General features: G+C 37.6%; 1 protein-coding gene across 1 annotated transcript in view; it reads right to left on the bottom strand.

The window, feature by feature from the left end:
* LOC140232685 (ribosomal biogenesis factor-like) overlaps positions 1-17124 on the bottom strand; it is an 89002-nt gene that overhangs the window by 58874 nt on the left and 13004 nt on the right. The window contains exon 2 of the mRNA XM_072312797.1: positions 4959-5145. Within this exon, the coding sequence (XP_072168898.1) occupies positions 4959-5144 (186 nt within the window). The 5' untranslated portion in view covers position 5145. The remainder of the gene's footprint in view (positions 1-4958; positions 5146-17124) is intronic.

Below are 17124 nucleotides of genomic sequence, written 5' to 3'. Positions count from 1 at the left end.
CAATGTGTCATAAACATGTGTTGTTAGCACATGCACAGTTCATGTGCTTGTCATTATTCATGCGCTTTACCTTAATATTGGCAGCCATGGTCATGCATAGCGTCAGGAGATTTGGGAATGGCAGTCCTCCTCGGAGCTTGCTGTGTGATCAGCATGTTAGGTTGTGAATAAAACCATAATCCATGAACGTTAACCAAACTATGACTGGCTCATCTTTGAACTGAGTAATGTCTGTTTGACACAATGAGAGGATGCCATCTGAGTATTTAGATGAAAGTTAAAAGGAACAGAAAATGAATGCTGTCATGTGTTACTGTTGAAACCAGTTTTGGTGTTTTATCCAAAAAGTTCTTTTGCTGAAAACACTGCTTCCATAAAATATCTTTTTAAAGAAATTGAAAAGGACTCTTAAAAAAGGGTGCTATTACAATAAGAGGGGTCAACTCATTCTGAAGAGAAAAAATGATTTAGATAAAAGCAATCACATACAGGCCAAACAAAGTCAAACAGGACAAATTGAAATAACGGAAGGGTGAAAAGAAAATGGGGGGGGGGGGGGAGATAAAGAGACCCTGCCTAAATAAAACTGTACTGAATATTGTATTGGGAAACATTCTTTTCCCTCAGAGCTGTATCATCCAACTAGTTTTTTTTTTCCATGGTCAATTCAGGTGCCTTTTTTATAAATGTAAAATTCAGTTAAATTTTGGAAACATTTATAGGAAGCCCTTGCGAGCCGAATACGGAAACTATTTTTTATTCTTTTTTAAACAGAAAAATGGCATTGGAGCACTACAGGAAGTACACAAATAGATATCCCACACTAAACACGCAACAGAGAAGCTAATATGTCAGAACGTTTACACAGCATCTCATTACGGTGATGGTCCGTCTTGGAATTAAAGGAAACCCGCATCTCAATTGGCCGGCTATTTATGTGCTGCTGAACATTTGAAAGTGATTCAGATTCGTGGAACACAGCGTCTGACAATGACATGTCAGGAGGTGGAAATAGACCCAATGGAATTAACGGAGTCTTACGAATTTGTTCACGGGTGAAAAGGTCACGGGCTATGCTCACTGCCAAGAGCTGACTGAGGGATTTCCCAGTTAAAGTGATGATTAGATCTTGATGTCAAATGCTGCATTTTTAGAATATTCATTTCAACCAATCCTTTATCTAAAACTTAAACCAAATCAACACTCTGCTTACAAATGGCTTGCTAAAAAGAAAACAAACCCAAAACAGAAGAAGCCCAAATGCTAGAGAAAAGCTTATTTAATAGTTTTTAGATAAATCAATTTCTACTTCTCTTTGATAATTGTGTCAAGTATTCTTTGTGTCTGAAAAGTATGGTATACTTGAGATACTTAAGTCAAATACAGGTTATCAGGCTAAGACAAAAATAAAGATCTAAAATGCAGGGGGAAAAAAGGGAGAAAAGATCGCAACTCACTAGACCCAATTCTTAATAGATTGACAGATATATATCTCCTCACAGTTGTTGTTGTTATGTGACTGTGCTCATATATACCACATATCTTCTATCGATGCCAGTGACAATCATCCAAATTCCATATGCCTCTAGATTTTCCTCTCTCCTTACAAGTCTGACCCATTTCCTTTGGTCCTCTGCTCTTTCATACTGCTCTCCTTCCGAAGATGAAGACGTCTGCCTTCAAACTGCAGAACATCCTCCTGTGGAATCACGTTTCTGAAATGCATTCTGATCGTGTTTAGAGTTTCTGAGTGTTACAAACTCCCTGGCCTGCCAATCTAATATTGTTGCTCACAAAGCACACAAATGCATGGAGTACATACACATTTATGTTCCAGCACACACTATACCCTAATCAGTGCACATTTATTGGTAAATGAAGCAAATGAAGGTCAATCTAAGTTTTGCCTCCTAAAACATGTTTTAGATGTCGATCAATTCAGATTGCAAATGCACACCAAGGGAGTAAAAATGCCTGTAAAATTCCATTGGACCAACTGATTTGAGAAACATGTTTAGGAGGAAACTGGTTCAAGTCTGCTTTCATCCATAACAAAACATAATAACTGTGGATGTAACATGCCTCTAAATACGTTTACAAGCAAGTTAATTCCTCCGATCTGAAAGGGCTTTGTTTAATGTCTGCCTGTTCTATCTTCCTCTATACAAGGATCCACTTTCTGTGTCACCAAATTGCTGAGGAGATCCTTTTTCTCCGCTCTAGTTACAAACTCCCTGTCAAAGTTGGAGAACAATGCGTGGGGTTCGCAAATCCCTGCTGGATTCCGATGGCACCCAAGTTGATGGGCAATTACCGAGCTCAAATGATCTCCATTATCGGTGATTACAAACGGTAAAAGGAGTTAGGGGCCAGATAGAAACAACAGCTTCTGGTACTGGAGTCGGAGCTAAATGGTCCTGCAAAAATCACTGGCACACTTTTCTCTACATTAATTTGTCTGTTTTACTTTCAGAAACTTGATCATTTCAATCCTCTGTGTTACTGTAAAACAAGAAATGTTCATGTGCATTTAAATTTCGTGAATTTCATGGAAGCCAAGATTTGCAAAATTAAAATGCATGCAAATGTTCTTGTCTACACTGTAATGCATTGGATGCCAGTGGTGATTCGCGAAAATTTCCTGCCATCAAAAAGGCTGTCGGCTCCAATTCGTGAAAATTTCAGCCGCAAAATATATCTTGCTTTACAGTAGTTCTTATACACTAGCTACAGTAACCACCTACTGTATCTTGCATATGCTACACAATTTACAAGCGTCATACCAAAGTAAGTCTAAACTATGGCATTCCTTGGGTTCACTTCCTATATCTCGAAGCTCTGCTCTTGAAAAATACATACGTTTTATCTTTGTTCTGCCTTTTTATGCCTCCGCCACGAAGTGGTGCCGGAGGCATTATGTTTTCGGGTTGTCCGTCCGTCCGTCCGTCCGTCCGTCCTTCCGTCCGTCCGTAATTAATTTTGTGGACAAGGTAACTATCGAAACCTGTTGAGGTATCCTAATGAAACTTGGCATGTATGTGTATTAGGGGGTGAAGTTGTGCCTATCAACTTTTGGGTGCACATGCTCAAGGTCAAAGGTCAAAAGGTCAAGGTCAAATACATAAAATTTCACTATTTCCACCATATCTATTGAATGCCTGAAGATATTTTCTTGAAACTTAGTGTATACATGTATTACCCAATTAAGATTCTCTGGTGAAAGTTTGGGTCATGAGGTCAAAGGTCAAAGGTCAAAAGGTCAGGGTCAAATACATAAAATTTCACTATTTCCACCATATCTATTGAATGCCTGAAGAGATTTTCTTGAAACTTAGTGTATACATGTATTACCCAATTAAGATTCTCTGGTGAAAGTTTGGGTCATGAGGTCAAAGGTCAAAAGGTCAGGGTCAAATACATGAAATTTCACTATTTCCACCATATCTATTGAATGCCTGAAGATATTTTCTTGAAACTTAGTGTACACATGTATTACCCAATTAAGATTCTCTGGTGAAAGTTTGGGTCATGAGGTCAAAGGTCAAAGGTCAAAAGGTCAAGTAAAAATATTAAAAACTTCTTTTTTTTCTCAGTACCTTGGAAAATTGTTCAAGGTATCTTCATGGAACATAGTATATACATGTACTGACTGGAAGTGATTATCTAGAGAATGTAGGGTTCATGGGGTCAAAGGTCAGGGGTCAAAGGTCAAGTGCAAGACTTCAAAATTTTACTATTACCCTCATATTTATGCAATGCCAGCAGGGTTATTTTTTTTTACACTTGGTGTATGCGTGTGTAACCTAACAGAAACTCTCTGGAAAGTTTTTTTTTTTTCTTCTTTTTTTGCCTCAAAGGTCAAAAGGTCAAAGATCAAGTGAAAGTGCTGAACTAACTTTTTCCTCCATATCTCGGAAGTGGCTCAAGTTATCTTGAAACTTAGTACATATTATGCATGTTCTACCTGAAAGTAATTATTTTATGAATTTTAGGGTCAAGGGCCAGATGAAAATGGTAACAATTTACTATTCAATTCAGAAATTGCACTTTTTCTCCACACCTGTACCTTGAAAATTACTCAATTCCTAAATGTATGAATGGGTCAAAGTCAAGTTAAAGTCCTTAAATCCCTAGATACATGCTCTCCTATTCATCCAATTAAACCTAGGTCAAGGAAGGTGAACATTCAACACATTTGTGACAAACTTGTCATTTCAATATTTTGCCAATTTTGTGAAAATGTAATCACACATTGTCCACATGTACTATCTAGACCTATTGGGAAAAATCATGCATTATGGCGGAGGCATACCAGTCGCCAAAGCGACATTTCTAGTTTTCTTATTATTTCTCCTTTTACTTCTTGTGATTTTGTATGCTTATTTTGTCCCAATCACTTGTAAATATTGTGATTCCTCATGATTCTTCAATAAAAACAAAATTATATAAAAAGTCAGTATATCTCTTTTTACAAAGATTCAGTACCAAGCAGGAGGACCTGAACCACAAACCCTGGATTGACAGTCCTTTTGCCTTACCCTATGAGCCACTACAGCTACTGATGACGTTGCCTGCAGAATTTTTTTACTGTAAAGCAAGATATTTTGCTGCATGAAATTTTGACGAATCGGAGCCGACTCCTTTTTCACGGCATGACATACCGGTATTCGCAAATTGCCTCTGGCATTCAATGCATATAGTGTAGACAAGAACTTTCGCACGCACTTTAATTTGGCATATCTTGGCTCTCGAGAAATTTGTGAAATTAAATTGAAAGTGAACATTCCTTGTTTTACAGTAGTCTTTTGTTTATCATAATTGTCATCACAATAAGAGCAATTTTTTTTCAAAAAAAAATTGCACAATCAGATAGAATATCAATAATCAAACACGCAGAAAGGAAATGTTTATAAACAATGAGACAAACGAATCTAAACAAGCACGGACATGTCACTCACCCACTTCAGATTTGAGGTGACCTGTTTGGTCTTATGCTTGGCCTTTAGGGCTTTGTGGGAAGACACCTTGAACGCTGCTGCTGTCTTCAGTCCCTTGTGGCCCTTGAACGTCCCGCCCTGATGCTGCCCCCTCGATCCTGTCGGCTTCTTCACTAATTGGCTCTTCTGCTTGCCAGCTTTACCCATGCTGCAAGTGGAAGAGAAATGTCGATCAAATCCATCAAGTTTATTTACATAATCCATGTGCATGATTTCAGTGGTACTGTACGAGCTGAAATTTTCGCGGTGGTTTTATTTTCGCGAATTTCGCGAATTGCCTTTGAACAGCGAAAATAACAACACGCGAAAATAACAACGCGCAAATAGTTACGTTCAGTCAGACCGTCGCAACCGCGAAATTAACAACACGCGCAAATGTCCTCCAAGTAGCTATTCGCGAAAATATCTGTACGCGAAAATTTCAGCTCATACAGTATATGGCTTTAGAATGCACAGATCAGTGAAAATGCTATGAAATATGCCATGAACAGTTACTATAGCAACTATAGCATGAATTTTTCACATATTTTACGAGAAGCCAAGATTTGTGAAATTAAAATGCACATAACAGTTCTTGTCTCCACTATATACAGTCAATGCCAGTGGCAATTTGTGTAAATTTCATCAGGCCATCGTCCTCCAATTCGCAAAAATTTCATGCTGCGAATATTTATGTTTTTACAGTACATGATCTCTGCAAGTGTGCATACATACATAGGCCTATGTGTGTTAATACAGAAAAAAAAAAACGTCACTACAAAGAATACATTAAGAGTTGTCATGGATCTATAATATTATCCATCGAAATATACATCTTTTTCACTTTTAATTTCAGTTTATTTCTATAACTTTTTTCTTTCAATAACACAATGTACAAACGAAAACACAACAGCAAACAGATTTTGGTAAAACTGAACTCTCTAAAAAATGAAAAATAAACTTTTACCAACAAATTCAATAAATCATTCAGATACATAACACAGCAAATTGTTTAATTTTGTCCCCTGCGACATGTTCTATGGTGCATGTTGTTTTATTAAGCCCCGTTATAACAGACTTTACCATGACAATGTCACGACAATGTCGAAACGAAATTCCTTGTTTCAGGCAATAAAATTTGTAAAGTGTCAGTGCCACCATTGCTACTACAATTTGTGATGTTACATATTAATGAAGAATGATATAAGAATAATTTTCTTTCTGATCACCTTTCTTTGTATGTGACATCATAAATTGTAGTCTATAATCTTTTCATCCAGCAATGGCTGCACAAAAACTAGAATTCATTATAACTTTTGAATGGATTGCCTGATTTTCTTCAAACTGTCACTGATGTGTTCTACTAATATTGCTGCATTCACTCAATCCACATGTATATTTGGGTGAACTTGTCCTTTATTGAAGTTAGAGATGACAAGATCATAGTGTCTGGAGCAAAATTTCCCTATGAACCAATGAGATGGGTTTACATCAACAATGGATGGTCTCTCACATTTGTTGAGATTGCACAAACCAACTTGCTTTCTGCCTTTTTACGGACATCCAAGTTTTTTCTCTTCGGAAGTTCTAATTGCCAAGGAGACACCTGCGCCATAATTTGGTCGACCAATCAATGAAGGTATCAACATACATAATATTTTATTTAAAAAAGAGAAAAAAAGTAGAAAACAGAAGACACTCTACTTTAAAGTAAAAATCAAACGCATCCGTTGGAAGAAGATATAGTTCTGTAATAAGACGCTTGTTACATTTGTGGCTGGAGAAGCGCAAACCTTGAATCTATACAATATCACCTGCGGGGATTTGTGGCTTGTCGAAGACCGTGACATACGAGACAATTTTTTGAGGAGTGCGTGCCGATCCGGACAGAGGGATGCTCCTTCTGCGGAGTAGGATTACGAGCTGATAAGAAGTCTTCCGTTTCTCTCCTGTACGTTCCTATGTTCAAGGGGTTTCTCGAGTCTTACGACTCTGTTTCGAGTCTGGATGCTGCTTTACAAGCACCGTCAAACACTTTTAAAGGGTTTGTATAGTTTTGGTTGAGACTTACATGTGTGTAACTTCAGGTTTTTATAATTTTTTTTTTTTGGTGAGATAGTGAGAAACCTCTCATGACATATGAAAGAGCATGTAATTCCATGAGGATTTCAACGTCTATTTGATGAAAATTTATTTTGAAATGGCTGAGATATCCAAAACAGAGTGATCCTAATAAAGTGTGGGACTCACATTTTATTACGATAGTTTTGTTTCACTTTGCTTTTGGATGTTTCAGCTATTTCAAACCCAATTTTCATCAAATAAACTTTGAATTCCTCTTAAAATGGTATGCTCTGTACTATTTCATAAGTGATTTCTTGGTATCTCGCAAAAAAAGTTAAAGCCCAATTTTCTTCTCCACCAATACTGCACCATCCCTTTAACCACCCCCCCCCCCTTCTGGCATTTTGTAACAGGGAGAAGAGCAGTGGGATGTTTGAAATTCTAGTAAACAGGAACATACCCATGAAACAGTATGCTCTCGAAAGCACAGAAATGTACTCTAAAGGAAATGTTGTATCATGTGAAGTTCATGAGACTAAATCAAGGAATCAGTGTATACTCACATAAAATTAGACAACTCCTCAAGTTTCTACAATATAAATATAAATTTTGATTAATATCCAAGATTTCAAAAGTATCACCATAATACAGACACCACATTTGTAATAGAATCAATTTGATTTTTTTTCTTTTTTCTTTTTTTCTTTTTTTTTTTTTTTTTTTTTTTGGGGGGGGGGGGGGTCCTTTTGTCATGTAAGGGTATCTTGATTTCATACATTTTTTTTTTTCCACAACTGGTTTATCAAATATGATACCAGATTGGATTTATGCATGAATGAAATATATAATGGAGGCGCTATTCAGAATGTGTATCAATTTAAAAAAAAGAGAGAAATGCTGGGGCTTTGAAAAAAATAATAGATAGCTATGCGATCATGATTACTCAATACAGTGAGGAGATATGAATTTAGCATCAGCCACTGGATAATTAGCAAAAAAAAAAAAATTCTAGATTGACTTAGAACCATTTTCTTCCAAAATTACATTGTTTCCGTTATCTCTACATTGGAAGTTAATATCAGATAAGTGTCAATGTAATGACATTCGTTTTGATACTTGTTATCACATCAAATACATAAAAATATAATCAACTTTACCCACACTCCTTCATTGCCACTTGATTTTATATTTCTGTGCATTTACTATCACTCCAGATCAACGGTTGCATATCCAAACTGATTAGAAAATCAAATTGTAAAGAGCTCCTATGTTCTTCACCTTTCTAGTACTTATATGAAAAGGCTTCTGACTGGTTTGTACACAGGTTCTCTGGTAGACTGGAGGAAATTCAAAAGAAGCACAAGTATGTCAGTGCATATCAATGCCAACAAAAGGTGTAACTCTCCAAAATATGGCGCTGCGGCACGCTGAGCATGATCCCACACGTATATATCCCTTGCACTCCTCCTAAACATCCTCTGATGGCCTGTAAGAAGCTTAACCTAGATGCCATGATATGAGGAAGAAGGGGATCAAGGAGAGATAAAGAAAAAAGGGTCTGAAATATGTTGGATCTGGACAGTGCCAGTTCCAAGACGAGAAGTATACCGTTGCGCAAACATAAAAGTAGACAAATCTGTCTATTCTCTATCTGTCTCCTCTCCTCTATTCATGCATTCTCTTCTCTTTCTTTTTCCCCCTTAATTCTTCCCTTCGGTGGCAGACGACTCCTTGCCTGATCTGGCGGTATTCTGCCGTTATCTGATATCGCCATGGAAACGAGAGCCTGGTGGCTTATCCCCCTACAGGATGATTCCCAAATACCACAAGTCGGGGGCTTTCTGAACTCAAGGTGAGTCACTGACATTTCAGTTTGGTGTCAGAAGGGCCTAGAATCGGTGATGATAGAATAGTGATATCACAATCCCGTAAGCGTGACACTACAGCTGGGTGTAACTTTCCTTTTATTCCTCGCTCTCTTTCTGAAGTTGAAGGAGGGGAACTGATTGACAATACTGCCATAGGGATAGTTGTCTGAAGTTTCATCCTTTCATACCCATTATGAAAAACTTACGATATATAGATATCTCAATAATCATCGTAAAGGCATATTGAACTCATGCATTATATTACCCCAGCAGCATCAAAAGTTTTCGTAATGCCGTGAAAGGCTCTGCAAATTTCAATTCATTTCATATGCAACACATCGTTTGTTTTGGTTTTTCTTTTCTTTGCAAACCCAGGCAGTGACCAATAATGACTGTCTCGCATGGGAAAATTGCAGGGGATATCATTTTACATGGGGTACATACACCTGCTGTTACCTGATACATGTAGGCCTATGTCAGGGTGTGCGGTTTTGTAATATTTCTACATCCGTGATTAATGCCAATTCAGTCACAGGCATTCAAAGCACCTGTCAAACAGCTAGTCGCCTGTATCACTGATAGAATCATTCACTGCATGGTCCTCGTCTTCTTTTCTTTTTCTTTCTTTCTTTTTTTTGGGGGGGGGGGGCATTTTGATGTATAACACATGCTCATTAAAATTGTGGAAAGATACTAATCACATGCAAATTTTGAAATGTTATGAAACACACTAACACCAAATACCTTTCCCCACACCTTTAACAGGATACCTGCCCTCAAAATATATACATATACCGATACACTCAAGTGCATATAATCATGATACAAAGTGTGTTTTGTACGTACAGTCAAAGCTGTCTTAGCAGCCACCTGTTTTAATAGTGACCACCTGCTGTATGCAGTCATTAAAAAATTCCCTTTGAACGAAAAGTCTGGTCTATATCCCTATCTACAGTGGCCTCCTGTCTATAATGGTCAGTGCTTTTGTCTTCCTTGGGTGGCCGCTATGGACAAGTTTGACTGTATGTATGTATGTATGTGTGTATGTACTTTTGTATGTATGTATGCACTTTTGTAATGTATGTGTGTATGCATGTTTGTAACATTGTAAGTATGGGAAGCTTTGAGGCCAGTAACCTGCTAAAATCAATGTGCCAACTTCCTTCTATACTTTATCCCTTGGAATCAAATCACAATTTAACACAAATCAAAAGAGAGAACTGTCTAGCTACATGCCCACCTTCATCGCTGATCTTTATGGAAGAAAGGGAGCCAAAAAATAATGTCTCCCCAACCACACTCCCCATTTCATTTAGGCTGCGTTCATGCGAAATTAGAATTGCGTTTCTAAACACGTTTAGTCGCTAAACGTATTTAGTTGCGTTGCGTTAATGCGATTTTTTCCATTTAAACACGTTTCAAAACGCCGATCTGAAGCACGGAAAAAAGGGCGTTTTGAATCATGATTCTGCCAGAATCACGATCGCAGAAACCGCATGAACGCAACCATGATTTCAATCATGATTCTATGACGTCATTGTGCACTGTGCGCATGCGTGTCTCATGCGGTATCCCACAGCTTCTAGTTCTGTTCGTGCGCTTGTGTACGTCTTATGAATCGTGTGTTTTGGTACCATACTTGCACTTGTTTGTTTACATCAACGCCATACACCGATTCTATGCTAGTATCTAACGTTAACTGTTTAATATAATAATACATGTAATTACTCTCCGATTGAGTTAATAAAAGTAATGGCTGCAGCGACGAAGAATTAGGATTATTCCTCGATCTGTTCTTCGATCTGTGGGCAGAGCCTGAATGCCACAGCTTATCGGAAAGTATTCATCGAAATAAAAACGTAAATGCCTGTACAGTTGGAATAAGGAGGTCTGGCTCGAGTTGCAGAGACAAGGTCAAACTGCGCAGTGCGCTGCGCCACAATCAGCGTTGCGAAAGCCCGCATGAACGCTCTTCTGCTGAGACCGTGATTTGAAACGCCGTTTTGAATCATGATTCATGTTTGTGATTCTGGCTACGAAGTTCGCATGAACGCGGCCTTAGTCATCACCTCCAACATCACAACCTATAGTTTACTCTATGATGCAGAGGATGTGCTACTGTATGAAAAGTCACTACTCATGTTTCAGTGGTTATGCACCTATGCAGCACCTTTTAACCATGTGCATGGAAAGATATTCTCAACATTTTTTCCTCATATTTGAGTCTACTACTTGTACCAGTAGTTCCCTCTTGTATTACTCATTCACTCCCTGATTTTTATAGACACAAATTGCTTATTTCATAACACCCCAGTAAGGACCCTTCAAACTCTCACATTATAAACAAACCCACACTCACAAATGCAAGCACACATACAAACAAGCAAAACAAGAATAAAAACCACACACACTCTATATTCAAGCATGTAAAGTCATAATCACATATGTGTACATTATACATCCAGAGGCACGAAGTAGACACGGTCACTCGCACATGCATACACAACGCGTAGGTGCACATTAGTGTATTCAGTGGCGGATCCAGGCGGGGGCACAACGGGCGCGCGCCCCCCTTTATTTTTGTTAAAACAAAAGAAATAAAAAGAACAAATGGGAGATGGGGGTGCGTGCGCCCCCCTTTAATTTTGTAAAGGGCCCCCACTTTATGGAATTCCTGGATCCGCCCCCGATGCATTACAATCTCATCGATCTCCAGTAATAGTATAAGCACATCCAAAATTGCACATAATTCATTTAATTCACCACTGCAGACACACAGCCTCTCATGTTGCACCTTTTTCGTTTTCTTTTTCTTTTTTTCTTTTCCCACTCATTTCCATTTGTTGAATTCATTGAGTTAGTACAATACAAGTTCCAATGGCAAATTACCCATTTCTGTACATGCTTCTTCATGCCTTTTTTTTTTTTATTATTCTACAGCTACAATGTACCATTACTTTCAAGCAACTGCTTCAGATGGCAGACCCCTGAATTTTTTTTCTCTATATTATATAACTGGAAATAAATTTACTATCGATTTCTTTGATTTTATTGTATTTGTTCAAATACTTTAAATAAAAATTATCATGATTATCATTCTGTAAATTTATTATATACATTCTTTGTTCAAAATACACTGTAAATGTACCATGAATTATGTCTGATTTTCATGGAAAATGCTGAAATCAAATCAATCACTGTCAACAACAAAAAAATAAGCGGGAGAGAAGAACGGCAGAATAAGCATAACTTAAACTTTTTGAGTTGTACAAATTTCATGATCAGGTTGTAAGTTCATACATTGTATCTCTGTAATTATATTGGTGCCAGCAAGACTTCAGGAATACTGCGTGTATTGATGGTGCAAGATTACACTACCAAGGCAAAAAGGACTTCAAAACATTTCTCACGTTCCAATACTTTGATAGTCATGTCATATCTTTGGGTTGTTGTTTGTTTGTTTTTTATCATCGATGTTTCACAGATGAAAGTTTATTTTATGATGTCAGAAAGTAGCAGATCTAGAACAGATGGCTTTGACAAAAACACCAGAAATATATGTTCACACATTTGCATATGTTTGACAATCAGGTGAAAGAAGACATCAACTGTTAAACTGAAACATTTTGAAAAACAAACAAACAAACAAATTTATCACACACACATTCACACACAAAACAAAAACAAAGTGAACACTTGCCTTATCATCAGATGTCTGTTCTGTGAACTGGTTGTAAAAATGCAACAATCCACTTTGGTACATGGAAATGGAAAAAAGACCAAATTCTACTGCCCCTTCCCTCCCCCCCCCCCCCCCAAAAAAAAAAAAAAAAAAACAGCTGAAAATGCAGGCCAGTTTTAGCGAAGTAATTCTAGGCCCTAGAAAATTACAAAAAGTGTCTCTGCTTGCATGTAAGTGAGCCCCACATTCATGTTTGCACAGAAAATGTTATCTAGACCACACAGTGGCATCATCCGTGCCATGGATACCTCCGTCTCCATCACCAGAGATGACGATGCCTTGTGAGGTGGACTGCTTACATCTGGGTTTTCTCTCACAGGGCCTTGTGAAGTGGAGCTTCCATGTGTACATTGTGACAATCTTTTTGATACATCATGTATGTGTTGGTCTTGGTCAGGTGCACAGATGCCCATAGGTACCAGCTAGGCTACTTTTTTTTTTTCCAGTTCAGCAAGGCATTCATCTAGAGATACTGTAAAATGAGGAATGTTTGCATACATTTTGATTTTGCGAATTTTGCGCCAGCCAAGATTCGCGAAATTAAAATGCACATGAAAGATCTTGTCTACACTATATGCATTGAATGTTAGAGGCAACTCGCGAAAATTTCATGCCATAAAAAATATATTGTTGTACGCATGTGACATCATACACTGCAGTAGTCTTCTCATCCAGCGGTGACTGCACAAAAACTTCAAAAATTCATAACTTTTGAATGGATTGTCCGATTTTCCTCAAACTTTCAATGCTGTGTTCTACAAATATTGCTACATTCTCTCAATCCTTATGTTAATGAAGGTGAACTTGTCCTTTAATTAATCCCTTAATCTCTGTATTTTCCAAACAAAATTTGAGACAGAGAGTTGCTGCTTTGAGAAACTGGACGATGGCAGAATATTCCATGAAAAGCAAAGAAATCGGTCAAACTCTTTCCCACTCAAAGGCAGGTGTAAATGGCAGCCTGATCTAGAAACTTGATGCAGGCTGTACGAGCAATTTGTCATCCACAGATTAAAACAAAACAAAACAAAACCTTACATCCACAAGGACATGGTATTGTTTACCTTGTTGACTAGATGACACATCTGCGGGGGAAGAATCTCATAAGGTTACCAAGAACTACGGAAGAAAGGACGCAGGTGTCATGTTGCACAACAGAGCAAGAGTTTTCATGCAGAGACATAGATCATCAGGACGCCCGATGGTATAGGCCTTCTTCTCTAGAGGCAATGAATCTCCTACAATTGCATCCTCCGAGCCGACCCTCAATCTTCGAACACTGACTTCCTATCTTTGAACACCACTCGAGTGTAGGAGTTTGTCTTTAAACACTGAGTGAGTATAGGAGTATGTCTCTTCACACTGATCTAGGATAAGATCATGTCTTTAGAGTGTGTCTGTGAATACTAATCTAGTATAACAGTTTGCCTCTGGAAACTGGCTAAAGAGAAATGATACCATAATATACATGTAGATTGAGTAAATGTAGCAATATTAGTAGAACACATCAGCAAAGTTTACAGAAAATCTGACAATCCATTCAAAAGTTAGTTTTGGTGCAGCCATTACAGGTTGGGAAGACTACAGTTTGTGATGTCACCTTTGTACAACGATATAAAGAAAATATACAGAGTATTCCACAAAATGTCATTTTTTTTTTTAATAATGAAAAGTACACATTTGTCTAACTTGTTACTGGCATATGATATGGATAAGATTATTTCCCCTGCTTTCTGAACGAGGTAGGTCAAGTGCTCTTTCATTATGCTAGAAAAGTGGAAATATGTTGAATTTTATTTTTATTTTCTTTATATCTGTCTATATGTCACAAAGTGTGGTCATCCTGACATCCAGCGACTGCTGTATTGAAACTTTAAAGATTTAAAACTATTGAACAGATTGTCCAATTTTACTCAAACTTCCCAAGTGTGTTCTACTAACATTGCTGCATTCCCTATTCATATGTTTATTTGGGTTTCATTCTCCAAAGTAAAAGAGTTTGTTATTGAAACTGGTTTAGAAGAAGAGTGTATCTATTGAAAGTGAGTGAGTAAAGGCAGGGCTCAACATTAATGGTGGCCCAGTGGCCTGAGACCACTAAAAGTTGATGTTGGGATACCAAATTTCCAAAAAGGCTATCATTTAGTGGCCTGATCAGACACTTAAGATTCAAAATGGAATGTTATGTTTCCACTTATTTCTGGCCACTCCATTTTTTTTTTCTACCAAAATTTTAGATCTAAAGATTTTAGTGGCCCAAATGGGCCATCCAGGAAAAAAACAGTTAGTGTGGGAGTATGATTTTGAACAGTGACTGAATATAGAACTATGAATTTGAGTACTGATTTAGTACAGGACTATTTCATTGAACACTGAGTATAGGAGGAGTATATCTTTGTCCATTGACAAAGGATAGAAGTACACATTGTATATCTTTGACAAATTAAAAGTATAAGAGTATATCTTTGAACAGTGACCGAGTATATGAGTATGCCTTGATAACTTATGTATAAGAATAAGACTTTGATAACTTATTATGCATAAGAATAAGTCTTTGATAACTTATTATGTATAAGAATAAGTCTTTGATAACTTATTATGTGTAAGAATATGTATTTGCTTACTTATTATGTATAAGAATACCGGTATGTCTTTGAACACTGATTTAGTATAGAGTTAGCTACTGGACAGCCAAGTGCTGGCCTTGTCTGGACCATACTGCCCTGTTAGAAGAGCACACATCATCGCTCCCTTTTCTGGGTCCTCTGTGAGAAATAACTTTCCCAGCAGGGGCATTCTGCTTCACTGTGCAACTTTGGGGTAGTTTTCTTATTTTTCTCTTGACAGGGTCTTTCAAGAGTTGTCAAAATTCATGTGAATTTGTACTTTGCAAGGTTTGGCCAGCGGTGCACTTTTTCTTCACTGTACAATGCACAGTTTTTCTTTCATTCCTCAATGTGTAAATTCAAGAAATGTGACACAATCCCTGAATCTAAATATCTGCTCTTTGCCAAGGTGCAACTTGTGCTTACTGGAATTGAAAGAACCATTAAAGGGATGGTACAGTATTGGTGGAGATGAGAATTGGGCTTTTAACTTTTTGTGTGATACCAAGAAACCACTAATGAAATAGAACATTCCATACCATTGTTAGAGGAATTCAAAGTTTATTTGATGAAAATCGGATTTGGAATGGCTGAGACATCCAAAAACAAAGTAAAACAAAGTGATCAAAATAAAAGGTGGGTCCCACCTTTCAATATTAGGATCGCTCTGTTTTGGATATGTCAGCCATTTCAAAACTAACTTTCATCAAATAAATGTTGAATTCCTCTTGGAATTACATGTTCTTTCATATTTCATAAAATATTTCTCATTATCTCACCAAAAATGTTAGAAACCTCACGTCAGGTCGAAACCAAAACTATACGATCCCTTTAAGTTTTCACTGTGTAGGACTCATATACAGTGTGAGATTCCAGTTCTCCCATCCCACTTTTGGCTAAAAATCTCCTAATTTGAGGCCATTCTCTCAAAATCTCCTGCTTGATGCTAAATTTCCACCACATGAGCTGTGTGTCTCCTGTTTAAGGTGCATTTTCTCCTGCATGAATTTAGCTTTCTCTCACCCAACTTTACTTTTGTCCTATATGTTAAATAATTATGCTTAGATAGCACCAGAGAACATCTATAAATATCTGGATGCAAGGGATGTCGTGCTTTGCGCTCATGACGTGCACTACGAACCCATGATATTGTGCTCATGTTTCACGCTATCAGAGTCTCCAGTTTAACAAACTGGAGACCAGGTGGGAGAATCTCCTGTTTAAGAGATGTTTGGGGTTGGAGTCTTCGGTACAGCAGTACAGCAGTAGCATCTTATCCAACAGATATAATACAAATGTGATATTAAAGGTCATTGTTATTGAGTTGTCACTCTAATGAGTTGTCACTCTAACTTTATGAATATTTTTCTTCAGAGAAGAAAAGACAATAGACCCATGATTTCTTTGGAGGCCAGTGGTTGAAGATTACACCCCTGCAAAATCACTGTTGTTAATAAAAACTGATTATATTTAACCCTACGAGTTCCCTTACCCACTCTATCCCAATAACTGTCTTAATCAACATTTCCTCATCCACACTACAACAAAATTACCTTTATTTTCTGGTCAAATGAGATTGGTTAAGTACGTGAGCAATGGCAATTGTGGCAGATAATCCAGCGTACTGTAGCAACATTGACTACCATGACCAGAACGCACACAGAGACACATGCACATGGACACAAAGACACTGACAAACAGACAGACAAACACACATGTACACTTGAGATGAGGAAGCACAAAGACACAAAGAGTTTATACTGAGAAAACTGAGGTAACTGACCGGGTATAACCCCCCATGGAGGAGGACATGCTACAAAGAAGGCAATTCAAGTAACCAAGACAGATTCATCTGCATGCACAAACCC

The sequence above is a fragment of the Diadema setosum genome, chromosome 9 (genome assembly GCF_964275005.1).
Source record: "Diadema setosum chromosome 9, eeDiaSeto1, whole genome shotgun sequence".
NCBI classification, from domain to species: Eukaryota; Metazoa; Echinodermata; class Echinoidea; order Diadematoida; family Diadematidae; genus Diadema; species Diadema setosum.
Note: the sequence above shows the minus strand (reverse complement) of the source record. Positions and strands in the feature narration are given on the sequence as shown.